The 14,612-nt window shown below is 38.2% G+C and overlaps 1 protein-coding gene across 4 annotated transcripts in view; it reads right to left on the bottom strand.

The window, feature by feature from the left end:
* Positions 1-2,617: 2,617 nt before the first annotated feature.
* Positions 2,618-14,612, bottom strand: part of ARHGAP15 (Rho GTPase activating protein 15) — a 623,182-nt gene continuing 611,187 nt past the window's right edge. For 3 of the 4 annotated variants that reach the window (XM_022569650.2, XM_022569649.2, XM_022569655.2), the window contains one exon: positions 2,618-2,981. In XM_022569650.2, the coding sequence (XP_022425358.1) occupies positions 2,798-2,981 (184 nt within the window). In that variant the 3' untranslated portion in view covers positions 2,618-2,797. The remainder of the gene's footprint in view (positions 2,982-14,612) is intronic. The other variant, XM_089916869.1, reaches the window with a different exon arrangement.

Genomic DNA, 14,612 nt, shown 5'->3' on the forward strand with positions numbered 1-14,612 from the left:
ACTTTTTGAGCATCTCTGTGTCGAGGTGCTAAACCCTGGGGCTACATGGTCACTAAGAGGGCTGAGCGCCTGATCTGGTATTGAACTGTAACTAATCCTTAGGTGACTGTTTTCCTTACCGGACTGTGAAACTGCCTCGTGTAGTAATATTTGCCTTACTTTGTATTCGATCAGCAGAGTCTAGACTTGCACCTAGATCAGATAAGGTGATTAAGAAATGCTCATTGTCTTTAAATGTCTTCCTGATGGAGAATGTTGATCAGTTTTATAAAATCTAACCCCTCAGCGAGGCAACCTAGTATACCTACAATCTTGGCTTTTAAGCTTGGAACAGTGGATAATGAGCATCATCGTTGTCCCTGAGATGTTATGGAAGCTAATGACCTTTCGGCGTAAACTTTTTTATGCCTTTAGTGTGTATAAGTCAGATCCTGTGATGGGCGCTTTGGCTCAGCACCTTGGAACGGTCTTCTTCCAGAGAGGAAACACAGTCTTTGATTAAATGCCCTTAGCGGGCAGGGACAGGACACAGCTGGGGTTTGAATAAGGCTAAATCCCATCAGATTGGAAATCAAGAGGCTGCTGCTTTTGAAGATCATAAATCTGGAAGGCAGCAGAGGCAAGGGGCTGTGAGTCCCTGCTCAGAGAAGGTAGTGCCACGTCTCTGTGGCTGCTAGCGCTTCTTCTCTCTGGCTGTTGCTCCCAGAATTACTTTAAAGATGGACACGGGAAGGGATAAGATTTTAACACTCGTACTACTAAGAAGCAATGAAAGCCTTGGAGAAGACCTAATTAAGAATATGAAATGTCATGGAAATGAGGAGGACTTGAATGCCAGAAACTCTTGTTTCATGTCTCCATGTTTTTCTGAAAGGCACAAGCACAACTCCGAATAAAAGAAGAGCTTAAAGCTGCAAGTCTGTTAGCTCATTGCTACCAGCAACTTTAGATCATGGGGTTCTGCCTCATGTGACTTTCCTTGGCTTTGTGATATTTGTATATGTCCCACTCCATGAAACCACACTTCAGCATTTATTGTGGTCGCTTGTGTTCTTGGCCATCAGCCAACTTACTGGCGCCATTGCCAAAATGAAGACATTCAACAGGGGTAAGGGAAACCTCTCCTTCCTCAGGCAGCTCCGTGGATGCTGGAGCTGCGTGCACATCTGGCTGTCTCTCGAGCAGCCGCTCTCCCTCCACCGTATACCCCACCCACGCAGACAGCCCAGGCCTCTGAGCTCCTTATTGCTCTAAGTGTTTGCTCTTGGATCCGTGCTTCACGTGTTTTATTTACATGCTTTATTTTTCATTTTATGAACAAATCGATAACTAGATTTACTCTTTATCGCACTGGATTAGCTTTATTTATTCCGTTTGAATTTGATTAAAAAGCTGTCAAACATAAGTCTACATTTATATCAGCAGAATAATTTCACAGAACCGGCTATGAGATGTGTTCAGCTAGAACACAGTTTTCAAAATAAAACAATGTTTGATATATTCTAGACAGTTACCCTTTTGTTTACCCATGACAACTGAAATTAACCATCAAATGGATAAAGCAATCCAAGTCCAGTCAAGTAATCCTTAGGGCATATGAAAAAAAAGCCTTTTTAAAAAAAGTTCTTTCTAGATGGATTTAATGTAATTCACCCATAAAGCATCCTCAGAAGCATAATAAAAATTCTACATAAAATGACATAGCCAGGGAAAAGGAAGACATACAGTCTGATGAAGATTCAAAATGGATGTCAACATTAAAAATGAACAGTCATGCAATTCCTGTATAATATAAAGATCAAAATTGCAGGGCACTAATTTTGCTTCTAATTTATAAGACAGTATGTTTATGGGACTGCAAATAGTATATGTAGGAAAACATATCCAGGGCTTCCCTTGTGGCGCAGTGGTTGAGAGTCTGCCTGCCAATGCAGGGGACACGGGTTCGTGCCCCAGTCCGGGAGGATCCCACATGCCGTGGAGCGGCTGGGACCGTGAGCCATGGCCGCTGAGCCAGCGCATCCGGAGCCTGTGCTCCGCAATGGGAGAGGCCACAACAGTGAGAGGTCCCCGCGTACCGCAAAAACAAAACAAAACAAAACATATCCAATGGCAAATGTTTTGAACTGCCATTTTTCTTCAGAAAAAATGCCATTCAACATGTATTTGTAAATTTCAGCATCTAGCACCAAGGATAGCTGGACTAGATTTACACTTAATGAAAAGGTTCTTGAAAGAGGAAATATGTCTATTTTGGTTGAGATCCTGATTTCCTTTGTTCTATTTAAAAAGTATTCATTTCTGCCTTCTCCCATCTTTTGGTTCTACTCGTGTACCCGTGGGCGTATGGGCAGAGGCCTGAGGCAGCCAGGGTAGTGAAGAGGCTCACCTGTGTGGACACATACCCACACTCTCAATCACACTCACAGTCACACTCACTCACATGTCTACACATACACAACCACACGTCCAATGCCCGGGAGTCGAATTAAGGCTATTTTTGGATATATGCTGTCCTCTGAACAATATTCTATAGCGTGGAGCATGCATAATGTATGACTAGAAGTGCTGAAATGCACAACACTGAAGGGGTTAATGTAGAACACATATAGGCAAATACTGTCAACTATTTTATTCAAATGTTTGGAACTTAAACACAAAATCATCATTAAGTTTTTACAAAATGAGGCATCTGTCACTTGAAAGGAAAAAAATATTTCAGAAATATGTTTACAGAAACGTAAAAATATTAGGCATCGAGACAGATGTGAACATACTCAGTAACTCGTCTTGTCTGTCAGTCTTCCTCCGAGCCAAAGATCTTACTGTACTCGCTCAGCATGAGCTCGGCGATCTGGTTCTGGTACACCATGTGCACCGCCATGTTCCCTGTCTCGTTTTCAGCTCGCAGAAGGGTGGGTCCAAATACAATCCCTAGGCTTTGTGTGGACATGAGGTTCTTGGATGCTTCGGCCACTATCCTATGGAGAGAGAGAGAAAAAAAAGACCCATTGGAGTTTGAATAAAATTGTGGCTACTTTTGAATTATAAAGTTCTGTGATCTTGAATCCTTCTTCTTCATTAAATTTCAACTTAAAGAAGGAGAATAAGGGCAGTGATTGGCTTTGGCAAAACACAGAATGCAACACAAGCAAAAAAAAAAAAAAAAAAATTCAGGTTCCAGAAATACTACTAGACCACAGCATTATTTAATCTTCTACTCTGTGTGCTTTACTGTATGGAAATAGAACCTATGACTTTTGGGGGGAGGATTCTATCCCCATAATACCTGGCCATTGTGGGTGCTTAATAAATGTTTGTGGAATGAATGAATGAATAAATTAGCAAAAATGAGAAAAATTACTGTGGAGAGTTAACAAGATTCAACCTGTGAAGTGGTTATAGTCAATGGAGGAAACAGGTCAGACATGCACAGACTATATAAGCCAAACACACAAAAAATAGAACAATAGATACATAATTCATGATGGAAGGGCCAAAAAAATAATTAAGTTTTTAGTGATTAGCATGAGTAAAGTATTCCTGACAAATGCTAATTGCAATATGTTTTGTAGAGAGGGTAGGTTCTGGGACATTTAGGTGTATAACAAAATTCTAAGTGTCCCCACCCATTTTACTCAGTTTAGCTCACATCTCAATAAAATGCAGAAGCCTGTAGCATTTGCACAGGAGAAGAGTCCCACCGGAATCAAAGAAATGTTTGCTTATGTGAGGACTGTGGAGAGCTGGAATACCAATGAAACATTAGGATGTGGTTTTATTACTGGTAATGTCTTGCCTGCTTCAACACGGGACTCTTAAAAAGAAAATAAAGCCCCCTCCTATCAATTGAGGCTTTAAAATAAAAAAAAAGAATGCTTATTCTCACCATTGAAACCCCCTTGGTTTTATATTAAAATTAGGTTTTAGTGATGTTAGGGAAATAGGGAGAGCACATGGAAGGACAGGGTGCTAAGAAATACTGTAGTCTGCATTCCTGCAGAACACCGACCCAAGGGAAATATAAGCTCAGAGAATAAAGTGGGGCAAAAGAATACTTTACTGCAAGGCAGTGGGGCATCCAGTCTCAGAGCCCACTGGGGCACTGCTTGAGCTCTAGCGGACTCTGTGTTTGGTCTGTGTGGGCCCACCTAGTCCCCACTCAGAGGAGGCAGGAGGAAGGAAGACTTGCTCTCTTTCCATCTCTCCACAAACCCAGATCTCTGACATACCATTTCGGTGACCAAGAGCCCATGCCTTCTCTCTCCTGAAAGAGACTGAGAAGGGCCAAAGCCTTCAGTTTGTGACTCCCCACAAGATGTCAGCAAGATGTCACTGACCTGATCAATATCAGTAGTAATCAAGCAAAATCAAGTATTATTCTAGGCAATTTTATTTATTTATTGGCCGCAGAGGCATGCGGGATCTTAGTTCCCTGACCAGGGATCAAACCCGCACCCCTATTCCATAGTGGAAGTGCAGAGTCCTAACCACTGGACCGCCAGGGAAGTCCCTATTATTTATTTTTTATTTAATTTAATTTTTAAATTGAAATATAGTTGATTTTATTCTAAGCAATTTTTTGGTCTCATTTAACTTCATAACAATCCCATGATTGTTTAAGCCCTTTTGACAAACGAGAAGACTGAGGCCAAGAGCGGCGAAGTGCCTGATATCACACAGAGCTGAGGCTCAGACCCAGGCAGGTGGGTTGCAGCTCCCATGGAAACATCATTGCCCTGGGGTGTGTTATGGCTCCTATGCTTAATAACTGGGCTGACATGTCACTCTACCATCTTCCACATGGTTATTGGTCCTTCCATAAGGGGGTCTGGAGTTTTATTCCTCACAGTAGCATTGTGACTGACAGCCTGGTTACAATGGATTTATTGTGGGGAAAATTAGTCTTAAACTTGGACTAAATATTCAAGATATTCTGCCTCCCATTTTCATTTTTCTTCTCCTTCAAATGGAAAGCATTTGTACCTGTGCGTAATGTTGGCATGACTACGTTTCTGGAAGGGATTCTCACATTTAAAGTATCAGTGAGTTATCAGAGACTTCAAGTTTAGAGTTTCCTTTGGAATGTAAGAAACTGTGCCACTTTGCTACTACATTTACCAAAAGTCTGCAGAATGATTTTAAAACACTCTCCTAACCTGGAGTAGGCACAAATGGAGTGGGGCTTTGCTTCTCTTTAATACACCTATTTACCTTGGCTTAAAGTCTCTCTTGAGCCTCTCCCAGACCTCTTGATTATAAAAATCACTTGTATGATTCACTGTGAAGGAAGACAGTTTTTCTCTTTTGGATTTAAAGTAATACCTTTTTGGGATGCTAACTCATTCATAGACTATGCCACAATAATAATTTAAAATTTTGTTAAACAAATATGGAGAGAGATAACATAAGTGATCAATTAATTATTAGGTAAAAGTTACTTTAAAAACATTACCCATAGGTAGCAAAGGTCTAGGCTGATAAGAATTATCTATCAGAGAACAGGGCTCAGAAGGCATGGGGCATGAAGAAGGTAAAATTAAAAGCAAAAGTCTAGGGCTTCCCTGGTGGCGCAGTGGTTGAGAGTCCGCCTGCCGATGCCTGGAACGCGGGTTTGTGCCCCGGTCTGGGAAGATCCCACATGACGCGGAGCTGCTGGGCCCGTGAGCCATGGCCGCTGGGCCTGCGCGTCCGGAGCTTGTGTTCCGCAACGGGAGAGGCCACAACAGTGAGAGGCCCGCATACCGCAAAAAAAAAAAAAAAAAAAAAAAAAAGCAAAATCCTATTCAAGTATGAAGGTGAATGGCTGATATAGGGCCAACAGGGGAGAAGAAGAACATTAGGATCTGGAGTTTAGGGAGACTGAAAGGGGAAAGGGGTGACCTCAAGACAGAATGATGATGGGAGATATAGTTTCCTAGTTAATAATGGCTATAATTTCAGTCAATAGCAGGAACAATGAGATTTGGGGTATAGCTGGGAGCCAGAATTGTGTCAAACTCAAGGTGAGGCTAGAAATCAGGGGATGTCCAAGAGCTGATTATTGGAAGGGACAGTTGTGGCTGTCATTATTGGAGATTATGGGGGTAGAAGCTGGAAGAGGTCTAGGCTATCTGGAGGAACTGGCGTGACTGGAGGGGTCTCCAGGGCATACAGGAAAGATATAGCTGGTGGGACTTGAGCTGCGAGAGGAGAAAAAGAAGGCTGAAATGGGACTAGATTATTTTTTAATTTTCCCAGTGTTCTTTATATTTTTCCTGCTCAGCAAAATTCCTGATCTGAGAATCCAGAGCAGGACCAAATCTAGAGGAAAGCAAGGCTGTGTTTCAATGGAGTGAAGAGTAGGAGGCTACAGCGGGCTGTCAGAGCCCCCTCCGGGAAAGGATTCGCTCTTGGCCAGTGGATCATGGGAGAGGACTCCTGTAATGGATTTCTGCCAAGTCATCGGCTTCCTAGATTTCCCATGGACAAGTGTTCACTTTGAGCTCTTCTGAGTGTGTAAATGTGGAACATTCATGCCATCTCAACCTGTGTTATTTGTGTCCATTTCTCTTCACACTCTCCGTGTGACTTTAATAAAACCAGTTTTAACTAATGGGTGCTTTCAAGTAATCTTGTTACAAGTAGATTTTACCAAATAACACTTAGTGTTGTATTCTTGTTATATTTGCATTACTGCAGGTTAAATTTTCTTAGCAGCTTGGAATTTTTTCCAAGTTGGGAAAATTAAGTTACTTGCAATAACTTTTAGAAAAATCAAATGTAGTTAAGAAAGAATGTTAAGAAAATGTGGATATGTATTATACAGAATGCATGCTTTCTTGCCTATTCTCTGTTACAAAACGTGTGCTTGTGTGTGTGTGTGTGTGTGTGTGTGTGTGTACGTATTTCATTGGCAATTTATGTTCTGAATATCAACCAACCAGTAGTTGGTATATTGAGAAATCAATCAGTCTTTAGGTAAGAAAAGATGCTGAGGGTGAAGACTATTTTGGGGTCGAAGTCACCAACTACTGAACTATATGATTCATGTAGATAGACAAAAATATTCTCACATCAACATTCACATTAGATTAAACCCCTTTATAGTAAAGGGTGGTGATAGATATTTCTAGCAAAGAAGGCTCCCAAACTGGGGATGTCTGGAAAATGTATTCATGCTGTTATGGATGTATTCATGCTGTTATAGACTTCACTATTCAAATGTGAACTTACCTGCGCTGTACCTCAACAGACTCTTAAATAGTTAAGTGGTTGATTTAGGACCACATAAGTAGTCAACCACAATGTCAAAATACAGCTAGAATACAATCCTACGAAATTATTCAAATCTCAGTTTTTTACCTCAGATCAATGGGTGTCATAATTTCCACTCTCACTATGGGGACTATCTGGGCATTGCAAGTGTCATTATTTCTGAAGGCTTCAACTAGTAAAACATATGTAGAGGAGATATAGAGGCTATCGAAAGAAATAAAAGCCCTGCATGGAAAAAAATGCAATCTAGTATGTAAGATGGAAAACTCTCAAAAACAGTAAGTCGTACTTCCAGTAGTTTAAAATGCAGTTGAGTTGTATTATTGGAGGGGAGGATCTGATTCAGAAACCAAATAGATTTTTACTATGGGTTTGGCAGTACTTCCAAGACAGCTTTCACTAAAGTGAGTTCTGCAAAACACCATCTCTGTGACATACTTCACAAAAATAGCAATCTGGAGTAAGAAAAGTTTTGGAGAAAATTATATGCCATTTTTCTTTCTTGGAAATTTACAATGCACAATAGCATAATAAAGGCTCTGACAAGTCCTGCAGAAAACTAACCCTGTTCATCTTTGTGTAACTCTTGTGCTCCCTAACTTACTTGCACGTTGTGGATCCTATTTCTTGAGAGACAATAAACAGCATACATTAAGAAATGTTACTTCTAGTGTGCTTTGCTAAGGATCTACTAAGTCTGAAACATTATGGATTTTACCCCCCTATGCCACCCAGGCTTCAGAACTCCATAGCAGCTAATTCAAAGAGGTCAGATTGTGGTCATTTCTGGCAAGTTCCATCCCTCTGGTAGGGCTTAGATTTCATCTGGCCTTAAACTCCATGACAGTGTTGTAAATTTTGAGCTACAATTTAACCTGTTTTCAGCAAAGAAATGAAAGAAGCTCCCTTTTTAGGACAAAACAAAGGCCAAAAGGCAAAAGACCACATCTGAATGAGAAAGGTGAGAGCAGAGACATGGTTGAGAGATTACCACACAGTAAATTGATGGATGGTAAGAAGGTGCAAAAACATTTAGATCTTAGATCAATATTTGGAAATTCTTCTACATGTTTGTTTACTCACCATTAGATTACTCCCAAGAAATCCTTATAGCAAAGATACGTGATTTGCAGCCACATGAAGAGCTCAAAGTTTAGTGCCTGTGAATGCTTGACTAATAGGAAAAATACCCCAAACTGCAACTCTTTTGAAAAAGGCTATTTATTAACACTGCTTAGTTTAAAATAGCCTGACAAAAATAATTATGATTTTATGAATTTCTTCACAAAATAGCACTTGATATGTGTTCATTTTAAAAGAAACTCTTATACCGCTAAGTAAATTCAAGTTTATAAAATCTTGAAGTGGGTAAGAATTCATTTTTCTGGCAAGAGATCAAAAAGGTGATATACAGTTTACAGCATAAGAAGGAAAAGAAATACCAGAGCTACTTTTTGTTGGGCCCAAATGGACGGAGCAATGATCCATCAATTTTAGATTATTTTAGAAACAATCTATAATCCAGAGCTATAGGTGCTGGACCCCAGGCAAAAAAAAATCCTCAGAGCCTTATGCTGGGTAAGTTTTTCCAAAAGTGAGCTGAATTGCTAACTCAAAGGAATTTTCTTAGTTGCTTAAAATCACAGCCAAATGATTCAAAATGAAAGAGAGATTTACTATAAAACTAAAAATTAATGCTGAATTAAGAAGACCAAAGCATTTAATAATAGTCCAGCTCCAAACAGATATATGGATGCAAACTTCCTTTTAAGTTTGTGCTTTGCTGTTACCATAGTGACTTGCAAAGCAAATAGAAAGCCACATAATTGCCTGCAGAACAAGCCTCAGGTTATTGGAGGTGTACTAAAAATATTCCCTTCCCTATCTCTGGATTGCTGTGATTTTTCCAACAGACATAACTTTAGGATGGTTTAACTTGAATGGGGAAAGTGCGGTGGTAAACGTACTTTTGCCATCAGGTCACACTTGCAAAATACAGCTCATCCACTGTATGTGAAATGTTAATTGTGACTTTGACCATTTCAGTGAAGAGAGGCTGTTAAAAATAGAATAAATTTTCAATGTGCTCAACTTATGTTTCCTATGTGCTATAACTACTTTTGGGGGGGGGGGTTCCATGCTAACCATATGCTTGCCTACTCTCAATTTGCACAAACTATACTGCTGTCTACACTGGCCTTTTTATTTTTTTTTAAAGATTGGGGACTTAGCAGGAATTCTACCTTCTCCCTTAAAGTCATGGCTGTATGTTAGAAAATTTTTCAAATATTGCAAAAGCAGAAAAGCATTCACAAATGTTTTTGCATTTAATACTAATGTATTTCAAGGCAGTGATTCACTGGTGATTCAGTCATTTTTTATATGCAAATTTATAAATTAATTGATTTAAACTAATTGTAAAGCCTTCAATTTTATACTTAAATATCATATTATTGTTTTCCAAAGTAAGCAAAAAACTATCCTCCTAAAAAGGAATTACTGCTATATTCTGATATTTTTGCTTTTAAATTATCTTTAAAGCTATGTGTATGTAATTCTTTCAAAGCACATCATGGAAAAGGTACTTTATATGGCAGTCGCACATTCACAGGTAACATGGCCTTATTCTTTGCATTTATTGAGTACCCTCTTTGCATTGATTTCATTGCAAAAGACTGAAACATTTTCAATTATTCACTTGTTTCATATTTATATTGATTGGCCATTACAGGGAGAGTCTAATGCATCTTTAAAGCAATATTCAGAACAATAAGATAGGAGGAGTGATAAAATAAAAAAAAGTGACTAGCCCATAGACTTCAAAATGGCTTATTTCTGGTTGAATATGTATTCTATAAGGTGATAACAACCATGGATAAAATGGGATATCATAGCCAAAGCTCTTACATAGTAGATAATATCAAAAGGAACACTAACAGTAGTTACTATTTGTTGAATATCTTTTATGTGTTAATCACTGTGCTTCAAATATATCACAATTTTCAAAGGTAGACTTAAAAATCAGCTTTAATTTCTTTTGTTATGATTATAAAGTAATACATTCTATTAGAATTTGAAAATTTAGTAAAGTATAGTAAAGAAAAAACCACACCAGCAACTGTGAACAGTAACTCAAGGTACCCATTATTCATTCATAAAAATCTGTTACTCAGTACACCTGCTATTACTCAACACCTGCTAGGTGCCTGACGCTGTTCTGGATGTTGAGGATGGTGCAGTGAGTAAAACAAAATCCCTGCCCATATGCAGCATACAATCTAGTGGGGGAACCAGACAACAAACAATACACTAATCAGTATATGGTGTGATTTCAGGCACTGAGGTACTTCAAGAAAAACTAAGAGAAGTGGTGGTTCTTCCACTGACCCTGGGAGCCTTTTAAAAGTTTCTCATGGCCTAGAATCCATCCCCAGAGATTCTTCTTTACCAAGAATGAGTGGAGCCTGGCTGGCTGTAGATAATACAGCCCCTAGATTATTCCACTGTGTAGAGAGGTGGAAAGTGCACATGTGGCAGACAAGGTGCTCAGAAGTTCTTTCTAAGGAAGGGACGCTGGGGCAGAGAGCAGCTTATGTGCACAAACCAAGGGAAAGAAAACGCCAGGCAAGGAAAAGTAGGTAGAAAGCCCCAGTGGTGAAGTTGGGCTGGGTGGTTCTAGGAATAGAGAAGAGGAGAGTGAGGCAGAGAAGGTAGGAGATGCTGTGGGCGGACTCATGGGCCTTGGTAAGGATTTAGGACTTAATTCTAACAGTTATGGGAATTCAACCTTGGGTTTTGAGCAAGAGAATAACACTGCCAGCATTTAATATAAATGTATAAGTAATTTATTTACATACATATTCAAGAAAATACTTTCTATATAATTTTGTATTCACCGTTTTTCACTTCTTTCATGAGCAATTCCCATGTTTTATATAAGTAGTATATATTTTTTACTCATTATCTTATATGGGACAGAATGGGCTGTACCCTATGATTTCTTAGTATAAGTGAAATTGATGTATTAAAAAATATTTTTGTGTACTCTTTCTCCACATTTTGGAGTATTTCTTTAGGCAGTGGTTTCCAAATGGGGCAACTACCCACTCCCACTCCCCCTATTAGGCATTTGCAATGTCTGGAGACATTTCTGATTGTCATGACTGGGCGGAGTGGGGGAGTTGAGTTGCTATGGTATCTAGTGGGTACAGGCAAAGGATGCTGCTAAACATTCTACAATGCACAGGACAGTCCCCCAAACAAAGAATTTATCCAGCCCAAAATGTCAATAGTGTTGCTATTGAGAAACCCTGCCTCAGGGTAAAATAGTAGAAATGTAACAATTAGATCGATGGTTCTGAAACTTTACCATTCATGAGAGTAATTTGGAAACCATATGAAACACAAGTTTGCTGAACTTCACCTTCAGATTTTTGGTTCAGCACCTCTGGAGAAGGACTTGAGAATATGCATTTGTCACAAGTCCCTAGAGATGATACAACTGGTCCTGGGACCACACTTTGAGAACTTGTGCTAGATTAAGATATTGGTTCTCTTTTCTTAAAATATGATAACATGGGATATGTAACATGACAACCCATAGTTCTGTTAGCATTATTATCACTTGGTTTTATTCTTTTTAAAATAATTGCTAACTTGATAGGTGAAAAATGATTGTCATTGTTTGAATTTAGGATTCTTTGAAGTTAGGAAATGGGGAAGAAGTTAAGAAAAGAACAGCCATGTGGATTTTTTCTTCTGTGAACAATTGTTCATATCACCTGCCTTTTTCCTATTGAGAGCATATCATTTTATTTGTTTACTTAATCCACTTACTTATTTTGTATAACAAAACTAACACATAGTCTTTAACAGTGTGGTAATCAGGAGTATGTAGAATAAAAAGGTAAAATACTCTGGTTTTCTAGTCAAACTCCTTCATGATAACTATAATTAACAGATGGGTGTTCCTTCTGGATGCTTTTCTATCCATCTACCTATCTATCTATATATATATAGTTTTTCTTTTTAAAAAAGTACATAATATGGTACAATTTGCTTTTTTCCCCCTTAACTATATATCATGGGAATCTTTCCAAGTCAGTACATATAAAAATACCTCACCCTTTAAAAAAAATGTTGTTACATTTCATAATATGGAAATAATTTATTTAACCATTCCCCTGCTGATGGACTTTTAGGTTGCTTCTAATTTTTTGCTGTTACAGACAATGCTACAATGAACATCCTTGTACATATAGATTTGTGAGTTTTTTATGTATTAAGGTGCATAATACTTCATTACTTTTGTTGTACTTATATTCTCCCAATTCTTTTTTTCCTTAATTTTGTTTATTTAAATTTTGTGTGGTCATATCTAGCACTCTTTCTTTTGGAATTTCTATCATTGTTTTTGTTATTATAAAATTCATCCATTTAAATAAATCAGATAAATGTCATTAATATTTTTTCCTAATTTTAAAAAATGATTTCATTTCATATCCTCTAATTCATCTCAGTATATTTTACTGTTTGAAATGTGATGGTAATCTCAATCTTCTTTTTCTTCAAAAGCTAGCTGATTCCCCCAACCACATTTCTTGAATAAATTGCTATTCTCCATTGATTTGTGATGCTACCTTCCTACAACTCACAGACACACACATCTGGTATTTTTACTCTGTGGATGACTTCTGTGTGTATTCTTAGCTAGTACTTTGCTGTTTAAATCACGATAACTTTAATATACATTAGGAATCTTCCCATTTTTTTTCTTTTTCAGATGGGAAGGAAAATTTTCAGATGGACAAAAGGAGCCTGAGAAAGATTGAATAATTTGATCAACATCATGTAGTTAAGTGGCAGTAGCACCTAGATGAAGATGCAGATCTTTATTACTCTGGGAGATAGATATTCTTTCCACAAATAACTAAGATTCAAGAATTTGGGGTTTGAAATCAAGGGGTTTCTTAATGTTGAGGCCTGAGGCCTGAGGCAGACGTGGAAGAGAAGTGAGTCAGAAAGTTGGCACAAGTCTTGGGTGACATATTTTGATTTTTTAATCACCTAACTCACATCCAAGGATATATTTATAGGGATGGGAAGGATGTTCAGGTGGAAGAAAAACCAAATTAATACATATCGTCTTTTTCTCCAGAATCACACAGTGTTTTAAACTTCTGAGAGCATTCACTTCTCACTGTGAAAAGAAATGCACTATTTGTGAGATTGGTTGAGAGTTTCAGCTATCGTTTCCCTTAGCTGTTTTCTCTTAAGCTTTAAAACGGTTTTAGCCATTCAGATTTGACCATGTCAGCAGTAAAAGAAGTCTTAATTTTTATTCCCTGAGCTCTGTTGATCTACCAATAACCATGGATAATATCACCATCCTGGGAAGACACTGCCCTGGATTTAGGGGAGAAAGGCTAGGAAATGTATTACATGTTGGGAGTATTTTTAGAAAAGAAAAAAATATATAAGAATGTTTATTATTCTTTACTTGGAATTTGTCCAATAAGGCAGTTAAAACACTAGTATGTGCTAGTAACATTTTATATAGAACATTGGGGGTTGTGCGTGGATCAGCATTAATTAGGCCAAGCAGAATAAGGCACCTAATTATAAGACATTAGTGGAAAATACAGAACTTAAATATTTGCCTTGTGATGTTAGATAAAACTAAAAGGAATACTATCAATATGCAAAGTCAGGATTCATCAACCTCTTTTTTTTTTTTTTTTTTTTTAATTTCTTTTCACATAGGTGAAGAGAACAGCTATTCCGCTAAGGGCATCTATCAAATCTTCAGCAGTTTTCTAGAAAATTGTTTCCTTATTTAAAAGGTCCCAGAATAGCTGAAAGAGAATCACTTGTAGTTTGGGTGTCAGCATTCATTCGTCCACACTTAATTTTACTTTCTGAGGAAAAACAAGCTTTAGATGTTTCTCACAGTGACTTGACTCTGAGAGGCTGCACAAATAGAGGATCCAGGGTGAATGTGTGAAGCAGAGTGACAGGCTCCTCAGTGACTCAGGGCAGGGACTGATGGTGTTTTGGTTTGGAAAAAAGAACAATTAGGGAAGCCATGATGACTGAAAGCAAAAAGCCATGATATGGAAGAAAACGTCTACTTTCCTCTAGTAAATCCAGTTCCTGGAATTGGCCCAGAGACAAATTTCACCTCCATACGACGAATTAGAGTTATGAAAATAGACTAGACTCCTTCAAAAGATTCACAGTTATTATAGAAAATTTGGAAAATGTAGATGAGTCAAAATAGAAACTAAAAATCCCTGATAAGTCCATCACTTAGATATTACTATTATTAATATTCGGTATAGATTTTTCCAAGTGTA

This window comes from Delphinapterus leucas, chromosome 8 (genome assembly GCF_059928025.1).
Source record: "Delphinapterus leucas isolate spDelLeu-1000000601 "Yukka" chromosome 8, BTC_Dleu_Yukka2, whole genome shotgun sequence".
Classification (NCBI taxonomy): domain Eukaryota; kingdom Metazoa; phylum Chordata; class Mammalia; order Artiodactyla; family Monodontidae; genus Delphinapterus; species Delphinapterus leucas.